The 17,138-nt window shown below is 39.6% G+C and overlaps 1 protein-coding gene across 1 annotated transcript; it reads right to left on the reverse strand.

Moving 5' to 3' along the window:
• Nucleotides 1–148: 148 nt before the first annotated feature.
• On the reverse strand, nucleotides 149–6,156 carry LOC146971582 (vitelline membrane outer layer protein 1 homolog). Its single transcript, XM_085803567.1, has 4 exons — nucleotides 5,925–6,156; nucleotides 5,110–5,222; nucleotides 3,632–3,938; nucleotides 149–231 (listed from the first exon to the last, which is right to left on the reverse strand). Exons 1-4 carry the CDS (start codon nucleotides 6,132–6,134, stop codon nucleotides 229–231), a joined length of 633 nt encoding a protein of 210 aa, XP_085659693.1. The 5' UTR covers nucleotides 6,135–6,156; the 3' UTR covers nucleotides 149–228.
• Between the last annotated feature and the right edge of the window lie 10,982 nt (nucleotides 6,157–17,138).

Raw genomic sequence — 17,138 nt, forward strand, 5'->3', positions numbered from 1 at the left:
GAGCTTTGTGTGCAGCAGGTACCTGTCAGTTTATAGGAGGCTGCTGGAAGCTCTGATCCCTCAGCATGTTTGTATTTTTAAAAAAGGGAAGAACTGAAACTGCATAAGTGACTCCAGGCTCTGGGAAGCATTACAGAGACAGCAGCTTCTGAAATGTGAACTTTATTATTTGTCGTCGTTGAGTTCAGAGTCGCAGAGAAGGAGTGGATCAAGCCTCTCACCCGTCAATCACTGTCAATAAAAAAAACATAAAAGCACAACATCAAAAACAGAAGGAACAGTTTCAGAGATTTAAGTCACAAACTTATTCTATGTTCAAATGTACAAAGTGGGTTTGTTATTAGTCAGACTGAAGCTATAATCAATGAGAAATCCATAAAGAGGACACATAAATATTACATCTGCTGATGAAGAGCATGTAAAATGTTTAAAGTTCCACCACAGCTACATTGTTTGGTCAACAGTTGTCTGAAGTGAAAAAATAATTTTGAAGCTGTAATTCCCACAATCACACAGGTCTAGTTTTCTAGATTGTTCCTCCTTTGGAATTCTATTTTTAATTAAAATGAATAAATTACAATATAATAATATAAGAGAAAAAAACATTAGACATTTTTGGTGTTTTCATTCTCTATTCAGAAAGTAGGAAAATAACTCAATAAAAACACAAGACAAAATCTCTGGTGGGATTGGATTTCTGTTGAGGACACAGTCAAACCTGAGGTTTGTTTTCTTTGATCAGAACCACAATAAAAATAACAACCTCTGCTTTGTTGTATTTTTGGGTTTTCTTCAGCATGATCAGAAAATTAGGACTTGAAAAATAAATGTCTGAAAGTAGTTCAGTTATTAGATAGTGCTTTATAATAATCTGTCATCTCAGGTTGAAGATGAACATGACTCCAGTCCCAGTAACTGTGATTAAATGTTATATAATGTCCATTAGAACAGAGTGTCCAGATGAAGTGTTGCAAAATTTATTCTGAGTTTTTATTATTAGCATGCATGAGCTAATCACATTTCTTAACCCTGCTGTTCTAGGCATGTTTCTCCATTCTAATCACCAGGATGTCAAATGAATCTGCCTGTGTGTTTCCTGCCTGTCAGTCTAATAGTGATCTCTGAAAGACGCCTGAACAGCTGGCACTTAAGATCCTCACGTAGCCCGGCCTGCATCTTTATCGTCTGGGAACATCTGGAGAAAATCTCATGTCGTCATGAAAAACTCTCAGCGTAATGAGAAATCCACAGGCGCAGCCATTCGATTGGCTGAGAGTTTGACAACACGACGGATATGATTTAGTTTACCGGATGGCCTCTCGTTTTGTGACAGTCTACTTCAAATCTGATTTTGGCTTTTGTTTAGGAGCCCCTAGAGTAGTAGAAACTAGCTACATCTACTCCAGTGCACTTTTGAGGTCTTGAGTACTTTGATCTTTTAGATTATCTCTGCCAACTCTGCGGGGAAAATAGGAATGCAACGATTTTCTTTTGACTCCAATGATGACATTAAAGAGTTAAGACTAGACACAAAGGGCCTCTTTCTCTGAAAAAATCTGTGTTAAGGAGTTTTTCCGCACTAACACGATCCTTTCACCCGATAGGTGGGACACATTAACACAGTTCTGCCTTGTCTTGGCCACAATAAAAGACCTCTTTAAAATATAGCTGCTTTATTTTGAAACATTTCTTCAATGTACTGAAATGTGGATATGACTCGCATATTTCATCTTTGAGGGGGAACAGTAGCCTCGTAAACCAGCCTCTCGCGGAAATGCATTTCATTTCATTTCTCGGGAGAGTCTGGCCTCATCCCCCCTCTAAGCGTTTGGGGTGGGCGGGAGCTGGGCGGGAGTAGTAGCAAAGACGGTTTAATATCTTTGGTAGTAGCGTTGACAGACAACCCCATTCAGCCAATCAGCAATTTGGTGTAATGACGGGGCTTTGCACCAGTCGGTCCCTGATTGGCCAACGTGCTGTGTCAATCACAGCGGGCGACGCTGATTGGCTCGGCCTTCTGAGGGTTTCAGTCCAAACGCTTAGAATGGGGATGAGGCCAGACTCTCCCTCGGAATGAAATGAAATGCACTTCCGCGAGAGGCTGGTTTACGAGGCTAGGGGAACAGGGGATTGATCAGAAAATGGGGTTCCATTTAGGTTTTGCACAAAATAGAAGTGATCTTTTAAGAACAAGGCAACACAACTGCAAACTGTCCAACCAATGTTTTAGGATTATATCATTATTGTGTGAATAAATAGACAAATACATCTCAACATCATTCCATTTGAACATGATGATGGCTTCCTTAGGTATGATACGGCAGGCACTACCACATTTTTCTTCGCCACATTTGAGAGTATTTTCAAAGTTCTTGTTTTCTATTAGGTTGTGCCCTCAAACTGTGCATCCAGTGGAATGGAAACACTCATTTTCCGTTCCAGACCATTTGTCTTTTTTGTACAAAGTTGACTGGGTTGATGGTTGCACACCATAAAATTTTGGACTGTTCCTTGTGAGTGGCTGAGCAAATTTGCTGGATGTTGGCAGGCATTGCAACAAGTTGTCTTACATGCAGATCCAGAGCATGTGAAACATGCTCAGGGAGTGACACGTGGGGCCTCATTTATCAAAGAGGGTGTAAAACTGCTACTACATTTTTGCGTACGGCGAAAAGACGAAAATTGCGTACACTCAAAATATTTACACCTTTTTCAGATCAATCAAACTGTGCGTACGCACAAAACGGGGGAAAAGGGTGTAAAAAAAGGTGTATCCACAATGATAAATGAGGCCCCGGTCATGGAAACAGAGCTATGTTTGAAGCTTGTACACATGTTGCCTACATTAGTGGTTCTCAAAGTGGGGTCCAGGGAACCCCAGTGGTCCTTGAGAGGGTTCAAAGGGGTCCCCAACTTTTCCTTAAAATTTTACCTTTTACTATTTTTAACTTTTAGAAATTGTACCACTTTTTCTAGAATTAAAAAAAAAAAACTTTTTTATTTTATTTTATTTTTAGAAATCTTACCACTTTTTTCTAAATTTTTTTTTTTTTAATGTTTAAACGTTTTTGGAGAAATTGTACCAGTTTTTTACAGAAATTTCTCTACAATATTTCCAAAAGTTCACACCATTCGCCCTAATTTGAACGTACAATGACAAAAAAAACGTTCTTCAGTCTCAGAACAAATATTAGTGTATTTCTGGTCTTTGCTTCAAAATTTTGTGCAATGGGGGTCCGTGGTCTAATTTGTGTCAATTTAGGGGTCCTTGTTGATGTAAAAAAGTTTGAGAACCACTGGCCTACATCCCATTGCAACATGGCAGCAGATCAGTGACGCAGTAATGGGCCTAAGGATCCACTCGTAAAATGAGTGTGATCGAAAGTGTTTCCTTATACTGTAGGTGTTGTACTTCTATTTGAATACTTCTCCCATCACCCTGTAAAACAAGGTTGGCTTTCAATGCATTTTACTTCAGCAAGAGTTGAGGTTATTGTTTTTGGTGTCTGTGTGTTTCAGGCTGTGAACAGTGTGGAATAAATTGGTTTCCACCTACTGTAAATAGCCAAAATAACCATCCAAACTTCTAAGCTTTGGGTTTTGGTTCCCACTGCTGAACCCTCCATCTTACCTGCTGACTCTTGGAGCAGCAATGGAAGCGCACATCGTTGAGGGTGGAATCGTCCAGGCCGTACTGGTATTCCTCCATCTTGGTCTCGATGCCACAGATTCCTCCGGCACCGCAGTCCTGGCTCCAGCCGCCGTACTCTCCCCAGTCCATGCCGGGCCCCTCCAGCAAGGGGTTGCTGCTGCAGCGGAACTTGATGTTGTTGACGGCCGTGTCGTCGCCAAACATTCCCCGATGGGGCTCCACGCGAATCTGGAAAGAGCTGAGCACCCCAGTGGGGCAGTACTGAGGGTGGGACCATTCACCGAAGCTGGACAAGAGAGGAGTGGAAGGAGGGAGAAATAGATCAGGAAAAGATCCAAGGCTTTGGTTGGAAACACCGGAGGGAAGTCAAGACATTTCAACATGTGAACACCTAATTTGCAATCCTGGCAGAAACAGTGTTTTCATTTTTCCTCTGAACATGATGGGAAACTGCCAAACTCCAGATCCCTGCTGCCTTCAAAGTGCATAATCCCTTTTTTGTATCTAATTCTTGTTTAACCTTTAAAACACAGCCAGGTTAGTCCCACTGAGATCAGGGATCTTTCCCAAGAAAGAGCTGCCCACAGCAACAAACATCTGAACATTTAAAGACGTCAATAAAAACATTTGTGCGGAAGTGGCAGACATTCTCAGTGGGTGAAGGAAAGCGTGTCTACTGATATGTTCATTACGGTCCAACATTAGATTTCCTGCTGCTAAATACCAGTTCTCTGCAAAACAATGGTTGCTTTTTTAAAAGGAGCAAACCACATGCAGATGTGGCTGAACAGTTTGCCTAATGTTCATTTACTGCCACAACTGAAAAGCAAGAAAAAGCGAGCGTTCATTTGCATCTGGTAATATTAGAGACAGAATAGTTTCCCCCATATTAAAAAGCAATTTCATCATTTTTGTTTGAGGGGTAAAGCTCTCTGATAAGACGCCCTTTATGAAGCATTTATAAGCTGTAACAATAGTGGCTTTTGAGATGGTTAAAAGGCATTTAGTAAAACTATATAGATCATTCATGAGGTATTTAGAACAAAACCAGATTTTCTAATTCCATTTAATTCAGTTTAGTAATTATTCTCTTCACTCTTATTGTCTGGTGCTAATTTTAGATTTTGGTTTTGCAATAAATTACTTGACACCAGTAACATATCTAAAAAGGTGCTGGGCCCATTTAAATAAGATGTGTTAATTTTATTCTCATTATTAAAAAAGGCTGCAAACAAACAGTTTACACCACTTACAACTGTTAATTTGATTATTTATTAACAGGTGACTTAATGTCTTATTGAAGCGACAGAACCATGAGCATTAAGTATTTACTGTATGACTACCACAACCAAAAATAAAGGACAGACAGCAGTCATTTGACGATTATCATTATACAACATATAACCCTCCAATAAATGTGGCCTTATTAGAGACTGGTACTGCAGATTGACACCTACTAGCCAGTGTGGGACTCGATATAGTACAGGAAGCTTCGGCTCTCGTCTTTGGAGCAGATGAGGCGGATCCCGTTCAGGGCAGTGTCATCAGACATGTACTGGTTGGACTCCACCTGAGGAAACAGAAAACAGTTCCCAGACACAGTTTAGTCACACGGCTCTCTCTCTCTCTCTCTCTCTCACTCCTGGCAAAATTCAGTGTGAAAGTTGGTGTGAACAGAGGGTTTCTTGCAGTCTGTGTAGACAAGTGTGGGTTTGTATCTGAAACAACAGGAGGTATTTGTCTATTCAGAGAGCATCTCTCTCGCTGAGAACTGTTACAATATTCTTGAAAAAAACAAAAACAGATGGGAAAATGAATCCAAAGATTGTCATGATGATTAATGATTTACAATCAAGGACATCAACCTGAGGGCACATCTCCACTTGACCAAGATAACAGGCACAAACAAGAAACAAACATAAGGCCATAGTTATTGATAAGAAATTATTCATTGATTAATTCATTAATGAATTCACAGTATGATACATTTCATTGTTGACAGGAAATCAATTAGTAGCCTATGTACTAATCAGCACATTAAAACCAGTTTAAAACCTTTTTTTTATGTTGAGTGTAAATTCCAGTTGAATGATTTTTGTTGAAACTCTAAAAATTACTCTTTCTAAAAATGTTTTATGCATAAAGATTATTAAGATTGTACTTAAAAAGTATAATATATTCATCCTGAACTTCAGAAACAGTTGGGACAGAGTTTTATATGTCAGTAGGTTTATGTTGTGTAGCTAATATATGTTGGTGTCTGAGTCTTTACCCTGAGGCTGAAGCCAACAGCAAAGAAGTTATCAGGACACATCTCAGGCCAGGTCCAGTTCCCAAACTTCTCTCCGTTGGTCACAGTGATCACAGAGTCGTACTGTCTGTTGCTGAAGGCCTGACCGGCTCGCTGCAGAAAGACCTTCTCCTCACACAACACGCCAGACAGCACGGCCAGCACGGCCACAGCGGTGAACAGACTCGTCATCTTGTGAGTCAGGGTAGAGTACTGAGGGCTGAGAAACAAGGCTCTTATAGTTTCCCCGTCGATTCCAAAAAAAGGCAACGCGTATCAGTGTGAATCATTCACAGAGCCTCAGAGTGGTGTGGGAATTAACAGCTGGTGTTGGTAAGAGAAAAGGTGAAGTTCAGTGACATAGCTTCTCCGCTGTGCTGCTCAGTTCATCCATTCCTATCACTAGAGAGCAGAGAATCCATGGGATCAATAGGATAAGATTAGCAGCAGCAGCAGCACCACCTTCACAGTCACGATGTCCAATAATAATATGATATAGATTGGTAAGTGCTGGACCTGTTAAGAGATCAGGAGCAATATTGGAAACAGTTAATTTGTTTTTGTTCTGACAACATATGATATGACTGATAAAAACTGAGACTGTCAGTTTTTATTGACCTGATAAGACTGAGTGTAGGTGTGTGTATAGACAAAAGGAACATGTCTTCAGATTGGTATGGACCTACCAATCCATACCAATATGATTAAACTCGTTCACACTGTTTGGGGTGAAGTCATGAGCTAATTCCAATGAGCCCTCCCAGAGGCTACAGTAGTCTCTGTAGCAATAGATTAATGCTTCCTAGAATCTGATTGGCTGAAAGGCTTGGGCAATGCACAGATATCAAACCTGCTGCTATCAACCTCAGTCCAGGCATATTTTTTAGATGACTCCCTCTCTTCTTGTTACTTGAACTGCTCAGCTCACAAGACAGGTTTTTTTTTTTTTTGGTTGTCTTAAGGGCAAGACATCTGGTGATGGTAAGTCCATAACTAAGGGAATTGTTTTAGAGCTTTCAGCAGCTGGATGCTTCACTTTCCTGATTGTTAATTGTTAACAGTGCATGTCTGTTGTTTGGTGGTAGTCAAAGAGTGTAAAATAGGTTTGAATGTTTTTGTGACTACTACAGCTGACTGCTGTGTCAAAACACAAGCAGACAACTATAGCAGAAATGAGTGATGGTTTTCTGTGTGTTCAAGACTGCAAATAAGTAAAATGTGTTGCTCCACTTATAAAATAAAATGCAATGTGAATATACATACCACACCAAGTAAAAAAAAAAAAAATTGGTCCGCACCAAAGCAAGTGAACTAACAGACTTTACTGGAATGAATAGCCCTTAAAATACAAGGCCATTTAAAATCTACTTTTTTGTCAATCTAGTTTCTCAGTTACTCATAATGACCAAGTGAAAATATGTGTGCAAATTCATTAAAGATAAAACAAATCTTGACTCTCCAGTCAGTATTTGGGATGATACAGCCAGATGATGACAGTACCTGGTTTGTACCATAGAGTGTTTGGAGTCCTGCCCAAAGACTTCAGTCCTGCAGAGTCCTTATAAAGCTATTTGGCAAACTCCAAGTCAACTGTCAGATGTCTTGAACTCAAAGTGGCTTCTGTCAAAAACAACAACAACGAAGGCCTGATTTTGGTAGCAAATCAAAAGTTTCATAGAGGTGTGGGAATAAATAGAAATGCATAGCATCAGTTATCAGTGCATGAACCCAACTTATCTGAGGTGTTTAAACAAACATTGTTATGTAGCCTCTTATTCCAAGGTGAGAACTACTACAAATGATTGTAACACAATCATAGAGTGCCCCCCCCCCCCCAAAAAAAAAAAAAAAAAAAAAATCAGTTGAGTCCTTGGCTGATACCAGTGTTAAAGCCAGAGATCAGGAGCCTCTTTCCACCATAAAACAACAGCATGTCGCCTTCCCACGATGCTGTTTATCTCCTTCCACTGCAGGTCAGGCAAAACCAACTGAAGGGCTTTTTCCTTTTTTCTTTTTTTTTGGGGGGGTTTTAAGCGTTTTTGGAGGTGGAGAGTGTGCAGAGGAAAGCTGAGGGTGGTCACCTTGAGTAAAACTTCATTCAAGTCTTCAGCAGACCTTCGTCCCAGCAGCCCTCTGTCAAAGCACCGCAACCAGAAACACACCTGTGAAAGGACATGAAGATGTTTGGCCTTGTCTGTTAACAGAGCTGAAGTCAAACCTGAATCGTGAAAAAGAAATTGTTATATTTCATAACTAAACCACCACACCCATTCCCACAGTCTAAGTGAGAGAGACTGTGGCTGTGAAATCTGAGGTCCAATGCTTAATAATTGAAACCCTTGTTCCTATTTATACACACACAATTCCTTACAGAAATAAATTGTGCTGGAATAATACTGAGATGATGAAGATGAAGATTTTCAGACCCAGAGTTTCTCCCTTTTATTTTATCATTTTTGTGCCTCTGCTTCCTCGTACTTGTCAAACATCCTCTCATTCAAGAGACTCACATCTACGCAGCTGACAAACAATTTTTCATTTAAATTTTCACTGTCACGGCTTGCATAACAATTCTGGTAATAGTTTGACCTGAGATTGAGCAGGCAAAGATTCACTGAGATTGAATTGTGTTTTAGAGCAGAGGCTGGCAAGAGGCAGCCAATCAGCAAAGGCAAACAAAGTCAAACTGGGACCAAACAGGCAACAGAAAATCAGGTACGCAAACAAGAACAGCAGCTGAAACACTATCTGGAAGCAGAGGCACAACAGACAGCCTGACTGGGAGTAGGTGTGGGTGCTGGGTGGCTGCTATCAAATCAGATGGGGGAATGTGCAGCATGTGAGCAGGTGGGAGGAGGTCAGATGTTGTGGAAACATGGGAATACTCCAGAGATAGACAGGGTGAGGACAGCAGGTTTTGGAAAATTACACAAAAATGCAGTTCAACGCTCAGGGGTATTTCCATGGGGAAGTGAAATCTGTTTTCCTGTCTGTATGCGTCTCCCCTTGAACGTAACCTTCACCTTAACCCAAATCAGCTCTGTGTTATGATGACTCCTCACCAGTCATCTCCACCTACGCTCAAGCTCTGGGTCAGTCCGGGGAATCAAGGGTGGAGGAAGCAAATGTGGAAGAAGCTATAGTTCTACTGATTTAATGCCTATACTGTAATCATGTGTCAGAGTTTCAAACCACCCTTTGCAGTCATCCAGTCTTTTTGAGTTGTGAGATGCTGTTAGTGTTTGAGAGTCATTAATATTTAAACATTTCCCATATTTACTGCTCATCCCATGTGATGTGAATGCAGCATTATCTTCAGTGTTTCAGCAAATCCAACCAAAGAGGCTCCATCTTGTCTGCTCACTCACAATCACACACTAGAGAAACCCATTGGAGATCATCATCTATTAAATTCTGAAAATATCAATAGTTATTATCATTTTTTCGTATCCTCCCTGAACTGCATCTGAAAAATGGTGAGTAAAAAAGGCACTCCTCTTTAGTTGTGACATCAGTGACATCTAAATCCACCCTGCAGGTGACCTTCTCCCCTCTGTGAGGTGTCAGCTCGGGTCAGAGTGAGGTTGGAATCTCCAGGACATCATTGGTGGTGACCTGTCCTCCACCCCGTCTCTCAGACAGCTCACCCTCACCACAGCCACAGCACTGAAGAACAGAGCGTTCCCTGTAGTTAGCCAGCTTGGTCTGATGGAGCCAGACAGTCAGAGGCACTGGAGTAGAGACATGATTACTGCAAAAAAAAAAAAAAAGAAGAGCTAAATGGCCTGCTGGACATGAGCCTGCTTCAAGGTAGAGGAGTCATGGGCTATACACTTTTCCTCAAGACATTTAATTGAATCTTCTTTTTTTCTTGATGAAGCAAATTAAGCCAATGAAGTGGCACTGTTAGGAAATTAATAAGGTACATTTCTATCAAGTGTGCTCCTTGACTGAACAGTGCTGCATTAATCTACACACAGTTACTTCAGCTATTCTCAAGGCTATTTTTCAAGGTTGTTGTAATGGTCCATGTATTGTCCAAAGTGAACATATTACCCAATCTGAGAGTGTTAAGCGTCTGGTTAAATATGATTATATTTATATGACTATAACTTATATATCATTTGATATTTGTAGCCACCTTTATTAGTAGGAAAATCAGTTAATACAGAAATTGCAATGACAGTAAAGTCAATCATTTTATCAAAGAGAAAGTATTTGGCAAATGATTGTAACTTTTCATCAGTTGATCCAATTTACACTTAAAACATAATCTCTGTGATCTTTGTGTCATGTTCAGGGACAGGAAGCTGCAGTGACTCGCTATCGGAAAGTGACAGGCCAGGGCTAGCTGGTTAGCATGCTAACTTTAACTCATTGAGTAGGGAGAGGGTGAAGGGGGAGGGGGTGGGTAGGAGAGGGTGAGGGGGCAGCAACTGCAGGGGAAGTAGGAGAGCAAGCATCACTCTGCAGAGTAGGACTCCTACTTGTTGTATTTTTGTTTTGTTTTTTTGTTGTTGTTTTTTTTGTACAATGAAATGTGAATGAATGTGAAATGAAATTTTCAGATGTCTTACATGTTTTTGAAGCCAAAATTAAAACGGATAAATCACTGTTTTTCTTGAGAGACTCTCTTTCACAAAAATGCATTTTTCAGCTTTCTAGAAAAAAAAGTGGTCTTTTTGGTGCAACCAGGGTCTATTCAAGAATGGAACAAGGTACAAACAAATGTTTTTTCCCTAATTAAATAGAGAGTCTCCTCTGTCCTTTGAGCTATATGGTGTTTTCAGAGTTATAGTACAAAATATTCTGTGGGTCTTGAAATATTACTCAAAATGCCCCGAAACGCTGGCACAAGTCACTGACCATTTTATAAAAGGGCTGGCACTCAATGAGTTAACAGAGGAAAAGACGTGATAGAGACTGCTTTCCACTTCTGGAGACAGCTCATGGTAAGTTATGGAATGAAGTTTGATGTTGAATTCTCTGGACTGTTGAGTAAGTATATAGCTGCTAATGCTGGCTATATAGTAACAGCTAAACTTTCAAATAGCTCCTTTAAAGGAAACATAGGGCAACTGGCAGTGGCACAAATAGGCCACCTAGTTATACTGCCTGTCAAAAATACACTAGAATTATGTGGTGGTGCAAGAAGTCTCTTTAAAAACAGTGATGACATAATGAGGACAAAATCTGAATCAGTTAGCAGCAAATCAGTTGTACATTATGAAACTTTTTTTCCTAAACTTTACATAGCTCATTAAACTATTATATGTATTATATATTATATACTATATTATAATAGCTGTCTATACAATTGAGAATAGAATATGTGAAGATACTGAACCTGTTGGTGTACTGTATAATGCAGAGGCAAACAGCAGAGATTATAAGATTGTACAGAAAATAAAGTTATATCATCTTTCAAATGCTGAAAACCGATTGTAAAGTTCATGTCTTGCTGTCATGCAAAAGATTACTCAGTGAATTGTGCTCCTAAAAGCTCTCAAGCTCCAAAAACAGCTCTCCACTTGGCTGCACAATAATTAATGATGCAAATGTTTATGCATGCAAACCTGGGTTTCAGGTTTTATCAAGACTCTGTTGTTGTCATGTTCATTATTTAGCAGGGAGGCATTCCCCATAGTTACAGCAATTACATGTAACTGAGCAAAACAAAGATATAGTTTGGCTCTTCCCATGAAAAAGCAGCAGGCCTGTTACTGAAGCAGTCAAAGCGCACTCCCATGAACTAATTCATCACTCAGTATTTGGTCTCTCTACTCTGTAATTTGAGTCCAGTTGCAGTGTTAATACCCACAGAGTCCACCAAGGCATGAATTATTTCTACACTACTGAATATACTGTTATTACACAATCAGAGCGGCAGCAGTTTCAGTGTTGAGGATCTAAAATACGTCCCCCAGAAGCCCAACACACTTCCATATTAAAATGTGGCAGCTATCTCATCCATCACTGTGAAAATAATTAGATTCAGGCTGGAGACAAATAAACCAGCAGCAGACAACAGAGGCAGTTTGGAGCATCTGCATTTTGTGAGCCAGTATTAAAACACAGGCGAGCAGACATGACAGGCATTATTTCCAGATCATTCATGTCAGGCTGTCACTGCAGGAGCAGCCATTTGCCCAAACGCTTACTCGCTTAGTCAGTGCAGTGATAATTGATGTTGACTTTGTGAACGTGCCAGTGATCAGCATGGGCGACTGTGATGAAAGTGTTAACAAACCCACAAGCAGGAACTTAATGGATTTGTTCTCTTATATTCTAATGTGTTTTGCATGTACTTTGACATCAAACAGGAACAGACATCAGATTCATGTCTGTTATGGACGTTGAACACAGTGAAGTACAAACCCATTACGGTGCTACATACGTATCTCCTCTGCACTTCCTTATGATTTATTATAATATATATTTCCTGATGTAGAATGAAAGAATGTGTGTTTCAATTTTGTCTGGAGCCGTTTCACTTACAGTCGTTTTATTTCTTTAACCCCTTAAAGCCTGACAGAAAATTCTAATTATTTGCAACTTTAGTCTTTATTGGACCTTCTAAACAATTTTGAAAAAAAAGGGGAAATTGCAAGTTGTAGCCTATATATTTAATTTCCATTTGTATCGTACTTGATACATTCTGCATTTTTTTATGTTTTATATATAAGAAGAAAAAGTATGACACTGATGATGTAGAGGTCTCAATGACTATATGCATCAAATATGATACACTTGTAAAGGGTTAAAAGGTGCTGGCAGGTGGGTTGGATGGAGCTAGGCTAGCAGTTCCCCCCTGTTTCCAGTGTTTGTCCTAAGCTATGCTAAGTGCTGCCTGAATGTAGCCATGTATTTACATTTCACATGGGAGTGGGATCTTTTTTTATCAAAGTCAGTCAACTCCATGGAAATGGGATATCTGTGCTACAAAGATTCAAAGGCTTATATAAACATGTTGCACAGGAGTTTATCAAACTTGTTTGTTCCTCCTCTTTTTTGTATTTTTCACAGTTTTGTGTGAAACCCTCAGAGAGAATATACCTTTAAACACTGGATTTAAAATAAAGGTTATCATAACAATTATGATCAAACTGGTTTCAGTGTCCTCCCAGTCACCAGATATGAATCAAGTAGATAATAAGAATAAAATGATATAGATATGATAATAAAATAGTAATTTAGCCTAATTAAATTCAATTTCTCATTCACTGTGTTATTAGAGCCAATGTTGAGTATCTGCTGATCAGTTTCCAAATCTGTTAATTAAATGTTCTGGCCACTATAATGTTCTCACATTAGGCCTGCAAAACAAAAAGTAAATAATCAGCTTCATATAATATGGCACTGCTGGACACTGACCATAACTCGACAGCAAATAGTTCTATCTCACCATGAGGGAAGAGCTGTACGGTGAAGTATCTTCACTGGATAGTTCTCCTGTTTTACACTGAAAACATCCTTTGACCAACTGGTAAATGTTATTCATATCTGTTATGGCTGACCCACCCCAGAGCTTGGTGAGAGGCGCCTGTAGGCTGATGTGGTCCAAGCTGCAGGAGTAGATGTCGCCCTCCTGTGGTGTGAATTTCAGGTATAGGAGCAGAACTGAGTCGGGCTGACCTCACTCTGGTCCACCAGCTGCCCACTCGTGGTCCAGGTGGTGTTGACTTCAGGAGGATGGAAGCTGCTGACTACGCATGCTGGGGACAAGCAGATCAGAGATGTAGGACTGACTGTAGATGGAATAGTGGATGGTTGACAGACATATACAGTGTAGTTACAATACATAGTCAAAAGTACATGTGATGTTCAACTAGGTCTTACTCCTAGTTATGCACAAAGGTGATGTGAATAGGGGCACAACGTTGGAAGAACACACTAATCACAATCTGTATTTGCACATTTTGACCTGAGCTGGAACTATACAGTACATGACCTAAAATATTAAATTAAAAGCACAAGAACATTGGTGTCTTTTGGCCAGATGAGCTAACAACTGACTTAAACTGTTAATTATACTTTTGAGAGGTTATACAGGCCACCTCAGAGCCTTGGTTAATGTCGGGAGTGGAGGACAGAGCACAATACACAATTACAATGTTTACTGGTGCTTTGATTTTGTTCGATAATATGATATATTTAACATAAAGTTCATTCATTTTTTTCAAGTCAAATGGCAAATCATGGGCTGTGACCTTATGTTGAGTCTGGTTTCAAGTTTCCACTGGAGCTGACATGACTGAGAGGAAGTGATATAAAAGATATCACTGAATTAAGAGATAAAGTGCAAATCACAGCTCAAACAGAGGAAGGCATACAGACCTGGCGGTATCATGGTATGCATACTAATGACTGGAAACTCCCTTGTCTAGCGCTCCATAATAAACAATGACAGACACCTTAACCTGCACTGACAATACAAGCTGATAATTATACACCCTGAGAGGTTAATTGCAGCTCACGGGGATTTTCCCTGCTGGCACCTGTTCTTTTCTTAAGAGCAATCTTCTCATTAACTTGTGTTTAATAACACCGCTTACACTTGCTCCAATACACCTATAGTTCGACTGACTATTGGTATTGGGAGCAGGCTGTAATCTGGGTTTCAAGAGGATGAAGTCAGGGGAGATATACTGTTTATCAGTGTTTGCAGTGGTTTTGTCATTTAGCTGCTCTTATCTGCATTGAACAGGGATCTACTGACCATTCATGGATCCTGGTCCAAGACCAAAAGCTACAAAATTAAAGTTAGCTTACTTATAGCTTATAGTCCATTGTAAATTCAGCATCAAACTTCATTCCTTTACTGTCCATGAGCTGCTATACTTGATGGGAGAAAACTTACACATAGCACCTTTAATAAATAGAAGGGGGGGAAAAAAGTAAACCTCAATTATATAGTTTTCTAATTTAGGGCCCCACAACTCAGATGTTCACAGATTCAGTTATATTGTTGCTATCAGTCAAAACAAAAATGTAATTCCAAAAGTCCTAAAAAGAGACACTCATTCATCTTCCTCCAAGTCCTCACCTATGACCTTTGAAGGACTATCATTCTCCATCTACGGCAGTCAGTGCAGGATCAGGGTTCCAGTCCTCTGCAAACACCAGGAGCTGCCTGACAGGTGAGAGGGTCAAAATCCAGAAGCTGATCAGCATCATCATTGGAAAAGCAAAGCATTTCCCTGCAAGCAATACATATTGCATGACATATTGGTGTTAAATTGCAACTAGCAGTTGATAAATGGTCGGTTTTGTGAGAAAGTCTAGTGTAAACAGGTTGACATTTCAACTAATGTAGAGAACTGACACCAGAAAGCATCCAAGTTGCTGCTGAAATTTTGGCTGTGTAGTTTTTTGGCTCCATCAGACACACTGGCAGGTGACCAACCATGATGGCCTCTATTGTAAAAGCGTAGTTGTCTGGCAAAATATTTAAATGGAAGGAAACGGTAGCTTTTCAGAATCTAGATCCACAGAGAAACTCACCTCCACTGTATTTTAAAACCAATAGGAAGCAGCTCTGGGAGCAGGTTCCTCACTGTCTGTAGCTCCTCCCTCCCAAACATCCTTCATGCATTCATGTACTGATGGGATTTCTTCAATACAGGAACCAGTGAAGGCCTGTAACTCAACAAATTTCCATGTTGAAAAAAAGAGATTGAAGCTGCGACTCAGTGTTTAACATGACTCACTGCTGCCACCTACTGGACAGAGGTGGTAATCACAACGTGTGCAGCCTGTGGAGAAAGGTTGGTTACAGATGTTCATTTTCAAGCTCTTCATTTATTTATAAAGCACCTTTGCAAGTGAAGGACAAAATACAATTTAGGAATAATCTGTGTTCCTCTTAATGTTCACAGGTGTTAATGATCAATATAATCAAACATCCCAAAAAGAAATTTATTTTAAGTGCTTTTAGCTTTGAGAAGCTAGAACCACAACTAGTTTTGTGTTTTTGATTTTATGACTTAAGAATTTGTCTAGTGCTGCAATTAACGATTATATTCGACACCCCAACCTTTCTTGTTAAATATTTCAATTATTTTTTTCCAAACAGTATCCTGCATCTTTTACATGTGTTTTTAATTAATGAACTAATGAGCTTAATAAATTAATCTGCTGTTTTTTTTGGGGTTTTTTTAACTACCGTACTCTTTATTTGCTCACATTTAACCGAGGCAGCGTCTTTTGATTTGCTCTGAGACTAAAAACCAGAGAGTTACTGATAGAAAGACATTAAATCCTAAAGAGTAGAGGCTGTAGAGGCTAACAGTAGTTTAGTAGAAAATGACTAAAATGCTTATTGAATAGGCTTATAGCTGCTGATGAATCTTCTGCAGAAGATGCCTTGATAAATGATTGGACAATTCTTCAGACTATGAAAATTGTTTCCACTGTCCCTTCATCAATAACTTCACAGCTGCATAGCAAGTTTTAAAAAATAAAGTCAATCCATCAAACAGATCCCAGGCAGCCAGACAGAAGTCAGAGTGTTTCTACAGAAGAGAATAGTTTAATAAACACAGTCTTCAAATGAAAGGTATGTTTCTGAGAGGCAACGTCCTGCTTGACCAGGGGCAGAGACGCTGGTGTGAAAGCTCTTCAGGAAACAACTAAGACAGTTAACTGACATTAGAAATAATTATGTGTAAAAAAAAAAAAAAAGGAAACAAGGTAACTCAAATAAAAAGACAAAAGAAAGAAAGACAGGCAGAAATACAAGTTTGTGCAACAGCAAATACAATTTAAATATATACAAGCATATCTTCTTTCACTGAACATTCAACAACAGCTTTTAACTATGCATGGACTATGAGTATACTTTCTGACTCTCTGGAGGAAACTCGCAGCGCTCTAGCGTCGTCTTCTGTTTATTCAGTCAACTCTTTGTTCCAGTAAGTGTCGAGCAGCTGAAATATTCCTTTTGTGAAACTGTCACTGAGTTTTCAAGTGCTACAGATGTCTTCAAGACTCGGTAATGCAATACTTCACAGGTTAAGGAGATTAATGTGGGAATGAGAAACCTGCATTGTAATCTGATAACATTCAGCAGTCTGTGTTCAGCTCCTCGGAGACTGATGCACACTTAAAGTTACTGTTTGATATGATGAGGAGAAATGTTGAGAACAATGTCAAAGCTGAACCGATTCCAGAGACAGTACTTCCATTAGTGTCGTG

This window comes from Trachurus japonicus, chromosome 16 (genome assembly GCF_045865225.1).
Source record: "Trachurus japonicus isolate A0001 chromosome 16, Traja_1.0".
Lineage (NCBI taxonomy): Eukaryota > Metazoa > Chordata > Actinopteri > Carangiformes > Carangidae > Trachurus > Trachurus japonicus.